Consider the following 17,259-nt stretch of genomic DNA (forward strand, 5'->3'; position numbering starts at 1 on the left):
GCATTAAGGGGTCTGAAATGTGGCAAAGCAGTGGGATATGCCAACATCATGCCAGAATCCCTGAAACAACTTGGCTCCTGTGCTCATGCTTTGCTGACTCATTTCTACACAAGAATCATCAGCTCAAACTTACTCCCACAGTTGTAATGTGTGGCAAAAATCATCGCCATTCCAAAATCTGGAAAAGATCTCACATTGGCGGCTAGCTATTAATCGATTTCACTACTTTGTGTGCTTTAAAATCTTTGAGCGTCTTATCCTAAAACGCATATCTCCAGGAGTAGAGATCACCCTTAATGTCGACCAAGCTGGTGTCAGTAGGGTCCTAGCACGTGTGATCAAGTTGTGGCACTCAAAAAAGAATTGCATATCTACATGGATGGCCAGAGACTAAAGCATGATCCCAACACAACATATTTTGGAGTGACTCTGGATAGGACTCTGAGCTTTCGGGAACATTTGAAGGAAACAGCAGCAAAGGTCAAAACCAGAAACACCCTACTAACCAAACTTGCTGGATCTGCATGGGGTGCTGCTGCCACAACACCCTAGACCTCAGCACTTGACCTATCATACTCCACAGCAGAGTACTGTGCACCTGATTGGCAACAGTCGTCTCACACACACATCTTGTTCACACTTAACTGAATGCAAGAATGCATATCATAACTGAAACTCTCCGGTCAACACCTCTCCCCTGGCTTCCTGTCCTTGCAAACATCAAGCCGCCACACATCCACCAACTGACAAAAACGCACAATCTGGTTGAAACCATCCTCGCTGCACCTCATTTACCACTCCATGATGACCTGTTCAACCCATATACTGCCCACCTCTGCGCCCCATATGGAGCACCCTTCCTGAGCAAGATCTACCAGCAGACATTCTTTGAATCAGAATGGGAAACACAGGAAGTCACTAACAAGTTTCTTGTGATAAACTCCATCTATTGAATGACAGGTTTTGAATGGCCACGCTGACAGTAATCCTTGCTAAATAGGTTCAGGACAGGCCAGAGTCCCTGTGCAGCCAACCTCCATTGCTGTGGCCTCAGTATGCACTTGTGGAAAGACCCAAACAATGCTGCCGAAGAGTGTCCCTTTAGTGTTCCCCACAGACTAGTTGGGGAACTGATCACCTTAAACTCAGAAAATGAGGAGGTTTGGGGATTTTCATTCACTAAGTAAATAAAATCTCCCAAGGTGCTGGTGTATAACTGAAAGAAGCTGATTAGAATCTAATTTAAAACTATAAATTCCTCATAGTTAAATGCTGCAATTTCAAATCTCAAAACTTGTGCTCATGGATTAAGGTTTTTTACATTTAACATTTATTTTGATAAAGTCTTTTATGTATCAATCCATGAAACACGAGTATAGTAATGAGATGTATACAGCACTCTGATTTTAATCATCTATATTTATACAAAGCTTTAAAGCATCAATATTATATACCTATAACAGGCATACACCCTGAAAGCGCTCTTAGGGACTAATAGTCAACATGCACAAGTGTTTTTTTTTGTCTTTATGCACCAGCATCTTGGAAGGTATTTCCATAATTATATATGTTGATGCCTATGGTTATAGAAAAGAGAAGTGACCATGGCATAATGCTCATAACGTACCATCTTTCACTAATGAGATGTATTCATGGAGCAGTTTCATTGTCCTGCTGAACAGTGTGTACAGAATGCAGCAGTGACATCTAGCTGTGGGTCCTGCAAACAAGTTGTGAATGAACCCTGCTTTAATGGGATATTACCAGAAATGTTTTGCAATGCACTTTAATTTAAGGAGGGAGTAGAACCGAATATCCTTTTCACAATAATTACATAATTCTTAGGTGAAATCAAGTCATTCACGTTATGAGTTTATGGATGTAGATTTGCACAATTTTAAAAAAAAATCTTCTCTGCTTCTCTTTAAAATGCAGTGAATTAAGTCAGGATATGGTTGCAAAGGACAGGTAGACCTCTGGAATACCTTACCAAAGTGATTATTTTTTCTTGTATGAGTCCAAAAAATAAGTGTGGCCAAGCTATTCAACCACCACAGCAAAGACTGACCATGACCTCACTTCATTGATGGTAATGAACACCAGGAACACATTCATTTCTCTTCCTTACTTAGACTGAATATATGGGACACTACATTGAAATCAGATTACTTAAGGAAATAAACTTGTCTGAATATAACACCTTACCATGTCTTTCATAAACATCTCAAAGCTTTTTGCATGCTTTACTTTGAAGCACAGTCACTGTTACTCAAACTCAGCAAATACCAGCAATTGGCCATCCTGCTCTATGCAAAACACTTTCTCATAGGGGATCATTTTCTCCCTGTTGGGCGGGCTAGTCGGGAATGGGCGCAGGTGGGTCCGGAGCCGATCGCCGCCCACGATCAGCTCCGCATCTCCATTTTACACGGGCGGGCCAATTAAGGCCCGCCCAGCATGACGCGCACCCGGAAGTGCTGAGTACTATCTGTGCGGGTGGGGAAGGAGGGAGAGTCAGGCACAGATCTGCCTCAAGGAAATTAATTTCATTATGAAACATTGAAAAAAAAAAGAAAAATAAAATTATTCAGACATGTCCCCTCATGTGACCATGTCACATGAGCTGGGACGTTTATGAATTTTGATTAAAAAATTTATTTCATTAATAAATCCTTCATGAAACCTCATCCCGCCCTTGGATGAGGTTTCATGAAAAATGTGAAGGCCGCCTGGGCTCTTCGCCTGCCCGCCAACCTTAAGGTTGGACGGGCAGCCCTGACAATTACTTTAATTAATTTATCAATGGCCTTAACAGGCCTTTAACAGTTCGGCAGGTGCACAGCCGACTCTGGTGCGCACCCGCCGAGCTGAAGGTCAGAGTGACATCGGGACGCACGCCTGATGTCACCGCATGTCATTTTGTGTGTCGGTGTGCGGGGCCTGCCCCCGCATGCCAAACAGAAGATTCTGCCTATAAAGATTATCCCTTTAATTGCACAGTCATATGATGTTTTACCTGCCTTAAAGTTAATCATGTTCAATTCAATAGCGTACAAATGGCTACAAATCAATAAAACCCAAGAAATTAAAGTGACCTTCAAAGAACAAATGATCGTATTTTGTTCTCTACTAATGGGAAATTGTACTTATGTTCATGAATAATATATACAGTTTATTATGAAGTGTTATTCAGAGCAAAGGAACCTCTATTTGAGAGATGCTTCCCTAAGCAAATTTCTCAGTGTACTCGTATCCATCACATTAACTAATGCAAGTCATTTCGTGACTAAGGATAAAGAAAAATCTTGACCTCAGAACATCCTAAGTATTTTACATTCAAGTAAACATGGTTACTATTGTAATGTGAGTAAAATGGCAGCCAATTTATGTATAGCAAGGTCCTGCAAACAGCAATGAAATTGTCTGTTTTCGATGTTGGTTGAGAGATAAATGTTGGTTACAACACCAGGAGAACTCTCTTTTCCGAATAGTGCCATGGGATATTTTACATCCACCTGTTTGAGCAGACAAGCTCCTCTGAAAGGTGACACCTCTGGCTGTGCAGCGCTTCCTCACTAAAGTATTAGCCTAAATAGATATGCTCAAATCTCTAGAGTGGGGCTTGAACTCAAAACCTTGTGACTCAAAGGCTAGAGTGCTACTGGTGAGTCAAATGTATTTCATTGTGAGTTGGAGGAATGTTTACCATAATTGTTCACGATTGATACAAAGTTCTGTGTATAATGAGCAGCTGAGTAAATGGAGTGGGCTGAGGAGCCATCAAAAGCAACAGTTTGTCAGGAAGAAATGAAAGCATGGCACAAAATTACTTACGATACTTTGACAGCATGTCAACGACAATACCATAATTATCTACATATGTAGGCTGTGCTTTGATTCATTATGCAAGCACATATACTCCTAATACTAATAGCAATATAAAAATGGCGCACACACAATTGAAATTATTTTGCTTGTTATATTATCCTTATTACACTTTGAAACTCAGGGTGCATCCAGATTAAGTCACAAAATCAGGAACCACCTCATTAATGTGCTGAATATTGTACATACAAACAGGATGGATGTCAGATTGATCTATCTGTAAACCCAAACCTCCGTGGAACCCCCAACACTTGCTGGTTTCAGACCTGCACAAATTTGTTTTCTGGTTTAGGTTGCTATGATGAGCAGGGCTACACACAAAAAAAAATCTAATCATATCTAAAGCTATCTTTCATTTGGTTGTCGCTCTTTGGATAATGTTCATATTTTTAGTAGTTCCAAAATTAATTTAAAAATTGTTAAAATTGCATATGATGTAATATCGCCAAGTGAATCCTAACTCATTCAGTTAAGTTTTTGAGGTGCCAGCTTGAGCTGACTCTACAAATCTGTAGTCAATGTTATAGAGATTCCCTCCAATTTTTTTACATTTACATTCTAATGCCTCAGGCTAAAACAAACAGTTCACAATCTCAACATTCTATTTGACTCAAACTGAACTTCAAACCCATTTCCTCATTGCCTACTTCCAATTGCTGGTCTCCAACCTGTCTCACTGTATCTGCTGTTGAAATCCTAACCCATACTTCTGTTACCAACAGATTCCACTATTCTAATGCTCTCCTAAGCATCATTCATCTTCTATCTTCCATCTTTTGTAAACTTGAGCACCATGTTCTGTTCACGCATCACCCTGTGCTCACCGATCTACATTGGCTTCTGGCTGACCAACACCTTGATTTTAAAATTCTCATCCATATGTTCAAATCCCTCCATCACCTTAACCCTATCTCTGTTACATCTTCCAGCCCTACAGCTCTGTGTTCCTCCAACTCTTGCTTCTTGTGCAACCTAATCCCTTCACCATACCATTGGCAGGGACACCTCCAGCTATAAAGCTGAAGCTCTGGAATTCTCTCCTTAAACCTCTTTACTTCACTCTCCTCCTTTAATACTTACCTCAATACCTAGCTATTTAATTAAGTATTTTAGTCACCCATCCAAATATCTCCTCCTTTGACTTGGTGTCAATTTTTGTCTGACCACACTTCTGTGAAGCACCTTGGGATGTTTTCCTACAAAACACAAGACCTTCTAATTGCTGACATGTAAATGTGCCATCATGTTCATGTTAGGCATATTTACAAAATAATATTCTTTAAATTGCAGTGCAAGCATCTAAATTGGTACTAATTGTCTATACTGGTTCTAAACATATTAAAGCACCACTTCAAAGAGAAGATTCTTACCATGCACTTAATCATATAGCTGATTAGAATATTCCTGTTACAGTGGAAACTATCTATTATTTAAATTCTTTAATAGTAGTAGAAGTGCCTCGAGATCAATATAAAATAATGATTGTAGTCACAAAATCCCTGGTTATGTATTAATGGATTATTTTATCCTGTGGCATTGGTATTGCTCATATAGCGCCAGTACTATTTACACAACTGTGTGCATAGATGCATCACTATTAGTTGGGAGGAACAGGTTGGAAAATAATGTTTAAAATATTTGCTTACGTACAGATAAAAAAAAAGCTTCACATCAGCTTCAGTTATGAAACAACCCACCCCAAAGTCATCACGTTGACGCCACACAGAGGAACTGAGATGTTTTGCTCAATTTTCAATCCTGACACAACAAAACATTTGGCACATACTAGTACCAAATATCATGTGATAACAGGATTAGCTACACATTTTAAAAAGATTCTGTTTTAAAAAGAACTCTGTTTCAGGAATCAGTCTGAAAATTGAATACTGAAGAGACTGAAGTCAGTTTCTAATCTTGTTCACAACCAGAAAATGTTACTGCACCTTCTTTAAATTAGAAAGTTGTTGAATCAGTGTCATAAATGCTATAAATTACAACTGAGTATTTTTTAAACTTTGTCTTTTCATTTCATCAAACTGTCTGTAGGTACTGTTCATTGTCAATGTAGTGACTTTTTTATACATGGGATTTCAATATAGTGATCAGTTAAAAAAAACTGTTTTCTAGTGAAAAGATATCCCATGCTTATAATGATGTGTCTATAATATTATAGAATAAGCCATATTGGTGTGTCATGACAATAATTATTTAAAAAGCAAGTATTCAGTGATCTGTGTATGCTGCACAGGAGTGACTCTGTTTGACAATCGAAAATTTACCCTTGTGCTTTGTATATATGATATGATGATGATTACTTGAATTGTTCACTCATAATGGATTGTCTGTTACAGTGCCGTGGTACTGGATGGGAAAATCTATGCTACAGGAGGAATCGTCAGTAGTGAAGGACCTGCATTGGGAAATATGGAAACGTATGATCCCCAAACTAACAATTGGACACTCCTGCAAAACATGCCTTGCCCAGTGTTCAGGCATGGCTGTGTAGTCATCAAAAAATACATTCAAAGTGGTTGACACTGTGACATGGGGATAGCAGTTCCCAAATTGTTTTATTCTGCTGTAGCAGTGCTTTAAAACAATGAATATGTTGCTCTTTACTGTCTACATTGAATGTAGATTCCATACTCACCATTAGGTGAAATAGGGCAAAAATCCCTATGGATGTATTATAGTATAACTTATGGTACTTCTAGTAGTGTCACAAGACCTGACACTTGTTTTAGATATTGGGCAATTTGGGTATGAATGCCCGCTTTATAACAATCATCAGTTTTGCTTTCAAACAGTTACCTTTATATTGTTAAAGGCCATTTAGAAGAAAAATTGGTTTGTAGAGTGTAATATCTACAATACCAGAGTGTAACAGCATGTACACTATTCAGTAAAAGCAAGACGTAGTCCCACAGAGCACAAGAAATCCTAGACAATGTGGTGGAAGATCTCAAGCAATCCTATTGTACACTGGGGCAATACCAACAGGAAGCTTGGATTGTCCACAAGTTGTGCATGTCTAAAATGTACAACGGCAGAAAACTACACTGAAAGTAATGCTTAAAAAAAAAGCAAAATCATGTCTAGAGACAGCTTTCTCTGATTACATGAAATATCAGCTGCAAGACCAGTCAAAAATATTAAAAATGCAAATGATTTTGGGAGGAAACGATTTGAAAGAAGAATCTTTAGATTCTCTTTTGTTTTATTATCAGTGCCCCCATTGGTGGTGAATTTAAACACCCAGAGGTGTGCAATGCTGTTTTCTGAATTGTTATTGAGAAGCAAAAGCAATGAGATTAATGCCATGAGTTTTCAGAGGTTGTAGCTGTAATGTCTTGCATTGCCATCTGGTTTAATTCTTTCCATGTTTATATCTTGGATGATATAGAACAAACTTGCTGCACTAACAATAAATCTACATAAATCTAGTATTTGTTTCTGTAATCCCTTTTACAGCATCAAATGTAAAAGTGCCATTTAGCTAGAGGATATTTTTACCTATTTGGCATATTTCATTTTAGATTATTACGTAAAAACGCCTGGTCATTCTCTATCTAGTTTATTTTAAAATGCTAAATCTAAACAAGGCAAAATCTTCTAATCTCAAGGTTTTTTTTTATAAAAGTAGTAAAATTTTATCCAGGTGAAATAACTGCCCATTCAATTTTACACTTAAGTGTCACTATGTGACGAAGTTGCTCCTTATATGTAGTATACCGGGAACAGTAGCATAATGGGTTATGTTACTCGATTTGTAATCCCGAGGACTAGATTTATAATCTGGTGATATGAGTTCAAATCTCACTGTGGCAGCAGGGGTATTTAAATTCAGTTAATTAAATAAATTTGGAATATGAAAAAAAAATGCTAGTATCAGTAATAAACTGTCAAATTATTGTAAAACCCCATCTGATTCACTAATGTATTTTAGGGAATGAAACCTGCCATCCTTACCTGTCTGGTGTACATGTGACACCAGACCCACAGCAATGTGGGCAATGTGACACCTAATTTCCCTCTAATAGTCTAGTAAACCACTTGGTTGCCAAGAAGTCGGGCTCACCATTGCCTTCTCGGGCAATTAGAGATGGGCAATAAATGTTGGTTTTACCAGCAACGTCCACATCTGTGAATAAATAAGGGGAGGGAATGGAAGGAAAGGAGCTGCTGAAATGTTTACTTCTGGTATTCATGGCTCAATAACAACTCATAGGAGTAACAGATAATCTATATTGGCTCTTCATCTATAGCAGGGTAGTGGATAGATGCAGTACTATGATCGTGGATAGATACATCAGTGTGTACATCTCCAGTACTGATAGTTAAGATTTCCTATACAAATCTAGTGCGATGCTCATACCAGTTTCAGCTTTAAGTATGTACTGTATGAATATGATTTATATATTCACATATTAGGTAGTATCCTGAATTTCAATCCTCTGAATACGTATTCAATATACCATGTACAGTAGTTCAATATATAGGCACAATTTTTCATTAGCAATGAGTTTTTTTTGTAAACTTCCAGTATTAAAAATATATATAATATATATATGTAAGGTAGAACTACAGCAGTTTATGGACCAAAATACTTCTGTACAGTATTTTCTGATAAAGATGTAATCTTATTTAATAAATTATTAGGGCATTTTCAACCACAGGTTGCAATGGGCCCATATCTAAAGAGGCTTTCCCAGGTCACTTTGATATGTAAGTAAAGCACAAACTCAAACTGAAATTCAAAAATACAACGCTTAATCAATGAACCAGACCCAATCAGATAAAAACAAAAACTAATAAGGAGCAGCTAATCCTACTTGGGCTTAACTAATGTTTTCTGCCAGTTTTCCTCATCACTGCATTATAAATCTCCTTCCTTGCATATCTGCCACACACTGAAAAAGTATATCCTGGGGCTTCATTAATTTTGAGTAAACCACAGGGTCAGCATGTTGGCATGAAGTTATAAATAGCTGGTATCATATGTCACGAATCTCCAGTTAAATTCAAACAAAGTCCATGTATCCCCTTTATAAACCTATCCAAGGTCTAGATGGGAGTCAATGGTGGTTTTTCTAGCCTCGAAGCATCTCTCTCTCTCTTTCTGCTACCAATTCAGTTGGTACTGTTATTCAAAAGAAAAGAACAATACGACATGACAGAAAGCTGAATTTACACTGAAGATTGAAGCTTCATGACATTTATTCAGCAAGTGTTGCATACATCTTTCAAAATTTGACTTAGAATTTAAAAATTCAATTGATGTAACCATTGAAATTCATCTTTAAAATATTGTTTAAAAAGACACTTCCAATTTCAGCAATTATGTTTCATTTCTTCCCCTTTCTCAGTCTTTTAGTTTCCTCTTTTCCTCCTACTTCTACTCCTGTTTTGTTATTCACTATTTTGTTTCTATTTTTGTCCCTCTTCTCCTTCCTGGGCTCCCTCACTTTAACAATCAATCACACAAAATAATTCTTGAACCATATCTCTGTTTGCTGGGAGAAGGAGTAACATATAATCGAGTAAACGTAATAAAAGATGCACAATAACAGTTTGGGACATGAAGCTGCACCACATTACAACATGCACCTCCAATGTTGCTTCTCTGCCCCTCAAGTAACAACTGTGCTCACATTACTGTTGAATCTCCACCAGTCGCCAAATCCCATGCTTTGTGAGAGCAACATTTTTGTTTCAAGAGGCAGTCAAGTACAAATGAGTTTTCTTTGATGTACTACAAATCATCCTTAACTTCCCCAGCACCTGTCCACTACTTTTCCACATGAATCTGCACAGATTTCTGACGTGTGTTCCTGGCTCAATACATACCACTTCAGGCCTGTGCTTTCATCCTTCACAGACCAGCACACCTCAGCTAAAATGGTTATGCTGCTGGGTTTCTGGAACTTGGCCATCCAGTTGAACAGCCAAGCCATACGTGGTTGGCATTATAGAGGCAGTGCATTTTCCCACCAACTAAACGTTCTTTCCTCTGGTCAAATACTTAAACTCTCAACAGAAGTAGGTCTGATTAGAAAGATAGAGCATCAAATATTCTATTATTTAAACTACTGATTTTAAACCTTAATTTTGTGTGTCAGGTTTCCCAGGTGCCTATGGTATCGACATTAATCAGCACTGAACACCAAATTACTAGAAAATGCTGTGCTTAGACTGTCCTTTTCAGGCTAAGCCTGCTGTTACCGTGCAAAAACAAGGAAAGCTTTTTTTTCTTTATGATAAGAGCAGTAAACCAGCCTTATGTTCTCTGGTTAACTATGGAAGAGCAAATGACACAGACAGAAACACAGTAAGCATACAAGAGGCGAAGAAACAAACAGTAATTTTACATTGTCAGCTGGGCTATATTTATGCCTTTCAATACAGACTTAGAACAAACTCAGTGCCACCATATATTCAAATTTACCAGAATCAGAAATGCTGCCAAACAACTTCAAAAAAAATGCTGGCAACTGTAAAAGGGACCTGAATCAAGTCATGTGCCCAGGGTCAGTACTTCAAGGCATCTGGATAAGTTAAATTCATTATTATTATGTCAGATTTCAAGTTTTTTGAGGTTTTTTTTTAGTGAAAACTGAAAGCCAATATATTCATAAGTGAAAAGCAAAATGCTGCAGATGCTGGAAATCTACCAAAAGACTTTTTAAAATGGTGGAAATGTATTGAAGGTCAGTCTACACCTGAGAAGAGAAGATGAGTTTATACTTTGAGTGTAGATCCTTTTTCAGAATGGAGGGATCCAAACCCAATCTGCAAATAGATGCTGACTGAACTTGCTGTATGTTACCAGCATTTTCTGTTTTTTCTTCCAAAATGCTTAAATGGGCTGCTCTGTAACAGGTACAGTAAAACAGGCAGCTTTTATTTAAATACTGAACAAATCAATGCCCTCACCATTGTCAGGATGCTGCATGCATCAGGCAGCTGCCACTCTATTATTCTTGAGCCAAACTGTTTTATACAGGGGCAATAAAAGCAGCACAGTGGTCCGGCTCAGCAATTCCAGCTGCCATTGTTACTCTCATGTCCTGTAGCAGTACAGTGGAATTAAGATCATGTAATTGATGAGAACTTCCAGGAAAATGCTAGGACAGGAATTGGAGTTTATAAGTACTCATGGTCCTGTGGAAACAATAACATTACAGGGTTAATTTAGATTCTAGGGTTACAAGAGTTAGTGGAAGTTCATGTAACTTTGTAGCTGCTTTATTTAAAATTTTCACTTGTACGCATGCACCAGACCTTGGAGAGATTATTGTATGGATTCAGTTACTGCCTGTGAGAATTCTTCAGTCTGATTGGCTGATCAGTGTGCCTGCTACTTGCTCTGTTGCTGGACAGCGCAGATCCCCTGTATAATGCACAAAATTCAAAATGATCTCAGGAAAGAGAAGGGTCTCCACTCCAGAGCCTGCTAAATCTGTGTGGGCAGCTTTTTGGGAGGTCAGTGACATGCACTATTCCTTCACAACTGACCACAAAATTCAGGCCAATAATTTGTTGCATTTGGTCCCTGGAGTTGGAATTCAGTGTTTTACAAGATTGAGACTCCATTTGGAATAGCCAATAAACTGAATTCATAATCTGAAATCAATTGAATTGAAGTTACCTTGCTTAACTACATTTGGGAGAATTGGCCCACAAGAGAAATGCGCAAAATATTTCTTCTGCACATGCGCAATGATGCCACATACAAAAAAGATACCAACTGCAAGGACTTGTACAACAATTTGAGAGCCTCACAGTGGCCATTGATAAAGTTGGTTGCTCATGCAAAATACTAACAGTTGACAAAAATTTGCTTCCATAACTGGGTTACCACATTAGCACCAACATAAATATTGTTCAAAATACAGTTGTCCATTTATATTCCCTGATGCTCACAATCATATAAAATGGTTCTCATCTCAACTTGTCAACTTTACCTCAGATTCACAAACAGATCCATAATGAATGATTGTCATGTGTCCACCAATGGAACAACACATTGTTGAGGATTCCATGACTTCAGTGGGAACTCACCATTATAAGATAATGCCAAGTTGGCTGCAAAGATCCTTCTATGCCGAGAGGTCACTAGTGCCAAAATATTGTTGACATTGACCCCACTGGCGAGCTCCATGCAAATCAATGTCAGATTATAGCTGATACCTCAGATAGCACATTTCCCCTCAGAGAGGGACTCGTCGGCTCAGAGACCAGCATCATTCAAGACAATATTACTGAACGAGCCCGTGCCAGTCGGTAACACATATTCTTCAGACCAAATCCTCAAGAATCGCAAAAACAAAGCAAATATATTGCCTTCCACTCAACCAGTTCCCATCCATGTAAGGAGATGCAGCAGGCCTCTTAAACAAAAATTCCCCCAAATACCTTCAAATAGTTATTCATAAGACCGCTGTTCCTAATCAAGAGCCAAATGCAACAAGTTATTGACCTGGATTTGCTATCTGTAGCAAAGTAACTGTGCTCACCACTTCCCTCAATGAAAGCTGCCTACAAAGGTTTAGCAGGCTCTAGGGTTTAGACGTCCACTTTTCTGATGTAAGTTTGACTTTTACACCTTTTACAGGGGATCTGTGCTGTCCAACAACAGGGGAAGAAGCAGCCAATAAGATTGAATAATTCTCACAGTAAAGCAGAAAATAAAAATCACACTTATTGTCTAATAAGCCAAATAAAAATTCAGATGTAAATGGGGTTAAGGGAAAAATGCAAATACAATAACAAAAACTTGAATATATAAAAATCTGCTATCTTTAGATATGCTTCTGAAGGAATCAGACTCTCTCCTTGTAAAATTAATTTTGCAGGGTCATGAGAGATTGATCAGCAGGAATTATGACTTAGTACACCACTAAAAACTCAGCAATTCCTGATTGAACAAAGACAACTTTATCAATGCTCCTTAAGGTGAGAATAATGTGTAAATAGCTGAAGTTCACAACAAATCTGTGATTTCTAAATGATTCCATCTGCAAAGATTACAACAACACACCCTGTGGAGGACCAGGGTATTGCTGACAGCAACTTTCAGACTGAATTTTAAAGTGGCCATGTGCAGATGCCAGAAATTAATGTCAGTTTTACACAACAATTATGGCAACACTGACAGCTTCCCTGTTATTACTACCGAAAATTCTGGGCCATCATATCATGTAGAAAGACATTCATTTCCATGGCCCAAAGATCAAAGGCAAACCACTGATTGTGGTTATGTGCATCACCTTTACATCACCTTGCTTGAAAGAACCCTAGGGGAGATTTTAAGGGTCATTCAAAATCTGTGCTATTTTGTTATGATTCCAGGTTGTGCAAAGACTTTTTTTCTTTCATTCATGGGATGTGGGCGTCACTGGCTAGACCAGCATTCATTGCCCATCCCTAATTGCTCATGTATGCCTAATTGCCAAGAATGAAAAATAGATAAGCCTCTTTATCCTTAAAATTATATGCATCCCCTCTCACAATCCACACACACACATCTATTCCACCAGGCTAGTCACAAGCACAGCTTTGGGGGTAGAAGGGGGACGGTGGGGGCGGGGGGTTGTGGGTGGCTGGAGTGGAGTGATTAGGTTCAATTTAGTTCCAGATGGAAATGAACTGGTGTATAGACACACACAAAAGAATAGACCATGTGCAGCACTGACTATTTGCAACATCACAATATTTTCAATTGTGCAGTTTCCCCACAACCTGGGCTACAACTCCTCAGTGCGTGAAGATAAATATCATTCAAAAGAATTAAGATTATCCTACTGGGTGGTTATTTTTCCATAAAAATTCTTTTTGGTTCCGCCAGATTTCTAGTCCTGGAGTAGAAAAGAAAATGCATCCCTAAGAAATCTCATTTGGCACTACATTGGCATTCTCACTCAGACACCACAGGATGACAGCTATGGAATTGGAAATGAGTTCATATTGGTGCAGTAGAACTTCTTCTGAGATAGGCACACTTAATCAGGCAATATAGAGGGAGCTTTAATCTCCATTTGTAAATTCCATATCTGACTTGAGATTGCTTGTTGATACTGTAAGCCAAAAATTAAAAGGGTTTCATTCTCTAAGAGTACTGTCTCTCACTTTGATAAGAACAGATTTCATTTGAAAGAAACTCAAAGATCAAACAGAAAATGTCATGAGAAACCAACTGCTTTGCCATATTACTCCATATCAATTTTAATGGTTTGTTTTCAGAACAGAAAATGCCTTGCTTTCCTCTTGCACATTTGCATTTGTGCAGAAATGGTACTGAGCTACGTGCCTGAGATAGCACGATATTAGAATGTATTGAAGTAAATACTAACCCTTTAAAAGTGTTTTCTGCTCAGACATTGCTGGAGAAAACATATTTTAAAAATCCCTTTCAAAGCCATCGTTTTCTCAGGACACCACTAATGGTTAAGGACAAGTACTAAACTGAATTTCAGGATGGGTTTCTTTTGGAGAAAAACATACCAATGATTTGGCTAAGTAATATACTATATTCTCACAGGGCCTAGACAACCTTCAAACGTCCAGCCTTTGTATTCCATTGCATAACCCCTGCTTATATATTCAGAATAAAATGTCAAGTTAAATTTTGGTACAAGTGTTACTTCCACGTGCAAAGACTTAAAACTAACGCTCTTTATACCATCTAAGTAATTCTGCTCAACAGGGTAAATTGGAGTCCAGGTTTCTGCAAAACCCCCTTGGCCCCAAGAATTTCAGTATGATCAGCATCACAGTCATTTGGTGGTTTCAGTAGAAACAACCCATCATGTTCCCCATTCTGAGGGAATCAAATAGAAATGGGCAGAATTGTGTGCCATTAAGAAATGTCACTCTTTTGACCTACAACGTGTAATGTTTATCATTTGCTGAGAAAAAGCACAATGATGAAAAGTGAACATGAGACAGTTACAGAAGTATATCTGAAATGTGTTTTCCCTCAATTGCAGTATTAACATAAATAGAATGTTTTAGAAAATAATGTCTGTAGAATACAATTTCTTTGCATTTAAGTAGAGATAACTATTAAATTATATCATATGATACATCATTTTTGTATGCAATAAAGTGAAATATTCATTTAGAAACTGTGTTTCAGTTTTCTATATTATTACAGAGAATTGATGGCACTTGGTACAGTTGCACTATTTAAACAACAATGCGCATTTATATAGCACCTTTAACATAGAATAACATCTCAAGGTGCATCACAGTGGTATAGTCAGACAAAAATGGATGTTCATCCAATAAAAGAGATATTAGGAGTAACCAAAAGCTTGTTCAAAGAGCTGTATTTTAAATGAGTTGAGGGAGGTGGAGGCAGAAGGGTGTAAGGAAGAAATTCCAGTGTGTGGGCCCTGAGCAGCTACAGGCATTGCCAGCAATGGTAAAATGAAGAGGTTAGAGCTGGAGGAACAGAGGGTTGAATAAGGTTACAGCGCAAGGTGGGGGTGAGGCCATGGACAGATTTAAACACAAGGAAAAGTATTTTAAGAATATCAGGAACAGAAAGGTGAATAAACCATCAACAACTAAGCACCCCAAGCTGTTTTCAAAATAAACCAAATGGAGGAATATTTCCATGAACTAGACTCCGATTATAGGATTTAATTGCCTACCAGTAAATAATTGAGAGCTACAATAGAACGCAATTGACGCAGTGGCCTGGGAGCTGGTCATCTGCCTATCGTCCCAATGCTGAACCAACATGTTGAAAAAGAATCCAAAAGGGGAGGACAAATATATGGACAGGGTAAATAGTGAGAAACTGTTCCCACTCAAGAGAACATCAAGAACTAAAGGGCACAGATTCAAAATAATTGGTAAAAGGAGTAAAGTGAATGTGGAAAAATTTTTTCACGCAGAGGGTGGTTGGAGTCTGGAACAAACTTCCTGAGAGGGTGATGGAGGCAGGTTTGATCGAGGTATTCAACAGGGAATTGGATTGCTACCTGAAAAGCAAGAATGTGCAGGGTTACGGGGATAACACAGGGGAGTAAGACTAGGTAGAATGCTCTTTCAGAGAGCCAGTTCAGACTTGATGGGCTGAATGGCCTCCTTTTGCACTATAACGATTCTGTAATGTTGAAAAACTAAAGGAGTGGTACTACAATGAAACAACAAAATACCAATTATCCAGACCATATATGAACAATATAGCCACCACAGGATAGAAATTGCGTGCATTAGGGTAATTACATTTACAGAAGAACCATTAATTGTTCCAAATAGCACATGAAATTACCTTATTAATATAATCCTGGAGATATCATGTGCAAGATTACATCTGCAAAATTAATTGAAGCACTCTGTACCCAGTGACCAAGTACTACTGCTTAAATGCGAGTGCTTAAAAAAAAATCTGCACTCTGGAAGAAATGTGCTTATCACTTTCCCTGTGCTCTAATCTTCCATGAAGGCACAATTATGGAAATGGTAGCCTATTATGAAGAATGTGACAAAAAGAAGTAAAGTACCTTACCTTTATAAGTCATTGTCATCATTCTTCAAGTGAGGATATATTCCATACTGGGTATTTCTTACTTTCTTCCAAGACAATAGTTTGAGAGGTGACTGACTATGAAGCTTTCCTCACATTAGTACAGGTATGCTGTGCATAGAAAGGCACATATCTTGCTTGTAGCTCTTCATTAATTCTGTTAAATGCATGAAGATGTGGCTCGGGGTGACTAATTTATTTTTCCTTTTGAGAAAGTACCTGGTCTTTGCTCTGTTTCACCCTGCATTAGGGATTGCAGACTTAATCATGTGTCCAATATTTTGCACATTTATCTTCAAGAGATTTACCTGTCCAATTGCATTCCACATCACCCGCCTCACCAACACCCTTCGAACCCCAATTCTGTGTCCATTCCAGGAAAAATTCTCCACCAAGTCACAAATCAGCACTTTCTAAATCCCACTTGCCTAGCTTTTGGTGCTCCATTTACCTCAACACATTTGCAGCTGTCAATCTGTTCAATCAATCTCTCATGGCTACAGTTGATGCCCTTGTTCCCAGCAACAAAGCACTCTCACCCATTCCAGTCATTCCCTCGGATATGGCTCCACCAACACTCTCGAGTCCAGCAGGTACAAACCTGAGTTTCCGTGATGCACAAACAGTTGAGCCATCCTTCACCAGTTTTGAGCGGACTACATTAAACATTACTGGGCCTCTTACCCTCTCTCTTCCATCAAAACATCCCACAACTCCAGCATCATCCTGGAGAGCAAGAATAATACTAAACATTTCCTTAAAACCCACTCTCCTGCCCCCTCCATGCTAACCTTAAGTGTGAGAAGGTCATGAACCTCTTTGTAACTAAGATTGAT

The 17,259-nt window shown here is 38.4% G+C and overlaps 1 protein-coding gene across 5 annotated transcripts in view; it reads left to right on the top strand.

The window, feature by feature from the left end:
- klhl29 (kelch like family member 29) overlaps positions 1–13,440 on the top strand; it is a 529,985-nt gene extending 516,545 nt beyond the window's left edge. For 4 of the 5 annotated variants that reach the window (XM_078541553.1, XM_078541555.1, XM_078541556.1 and 1 more), the window contains one exon: positions 6,237–10,676. In XM_078541553.1, the coding sequence (XP_078397679.1) occupies positions 6,237–6,420 (184 nt within the window). In that variant the 3' untranslated portion in view covers positions 6,421–10,676. Of the gene's footprint in view, positions 1–6,236; positions 10,677–11,854 lie in introns of those variants that run through there. The other variant, XM_078541558.1, reaches the window with a different exon arrangement.
- Positions 13,441–17,259: the final 3,819 nt, after the last annotated feature.

This window comes from Cetorhinus maximus, chromosome 5 (assembly GCF_964194155.1).
Source record: "Cetorhinus maximus chromosome 5, sCetMax3.hap1.1, whole genome shotgun sequence".
Taxonomy (NCBI): domain Eukaryota; kingdom Metazoa; phylum Chordata; class Chondrichthyes; order Lamniformes; family Cetorhinidae; genus Cetorhinus; species Cetorhinus maximus.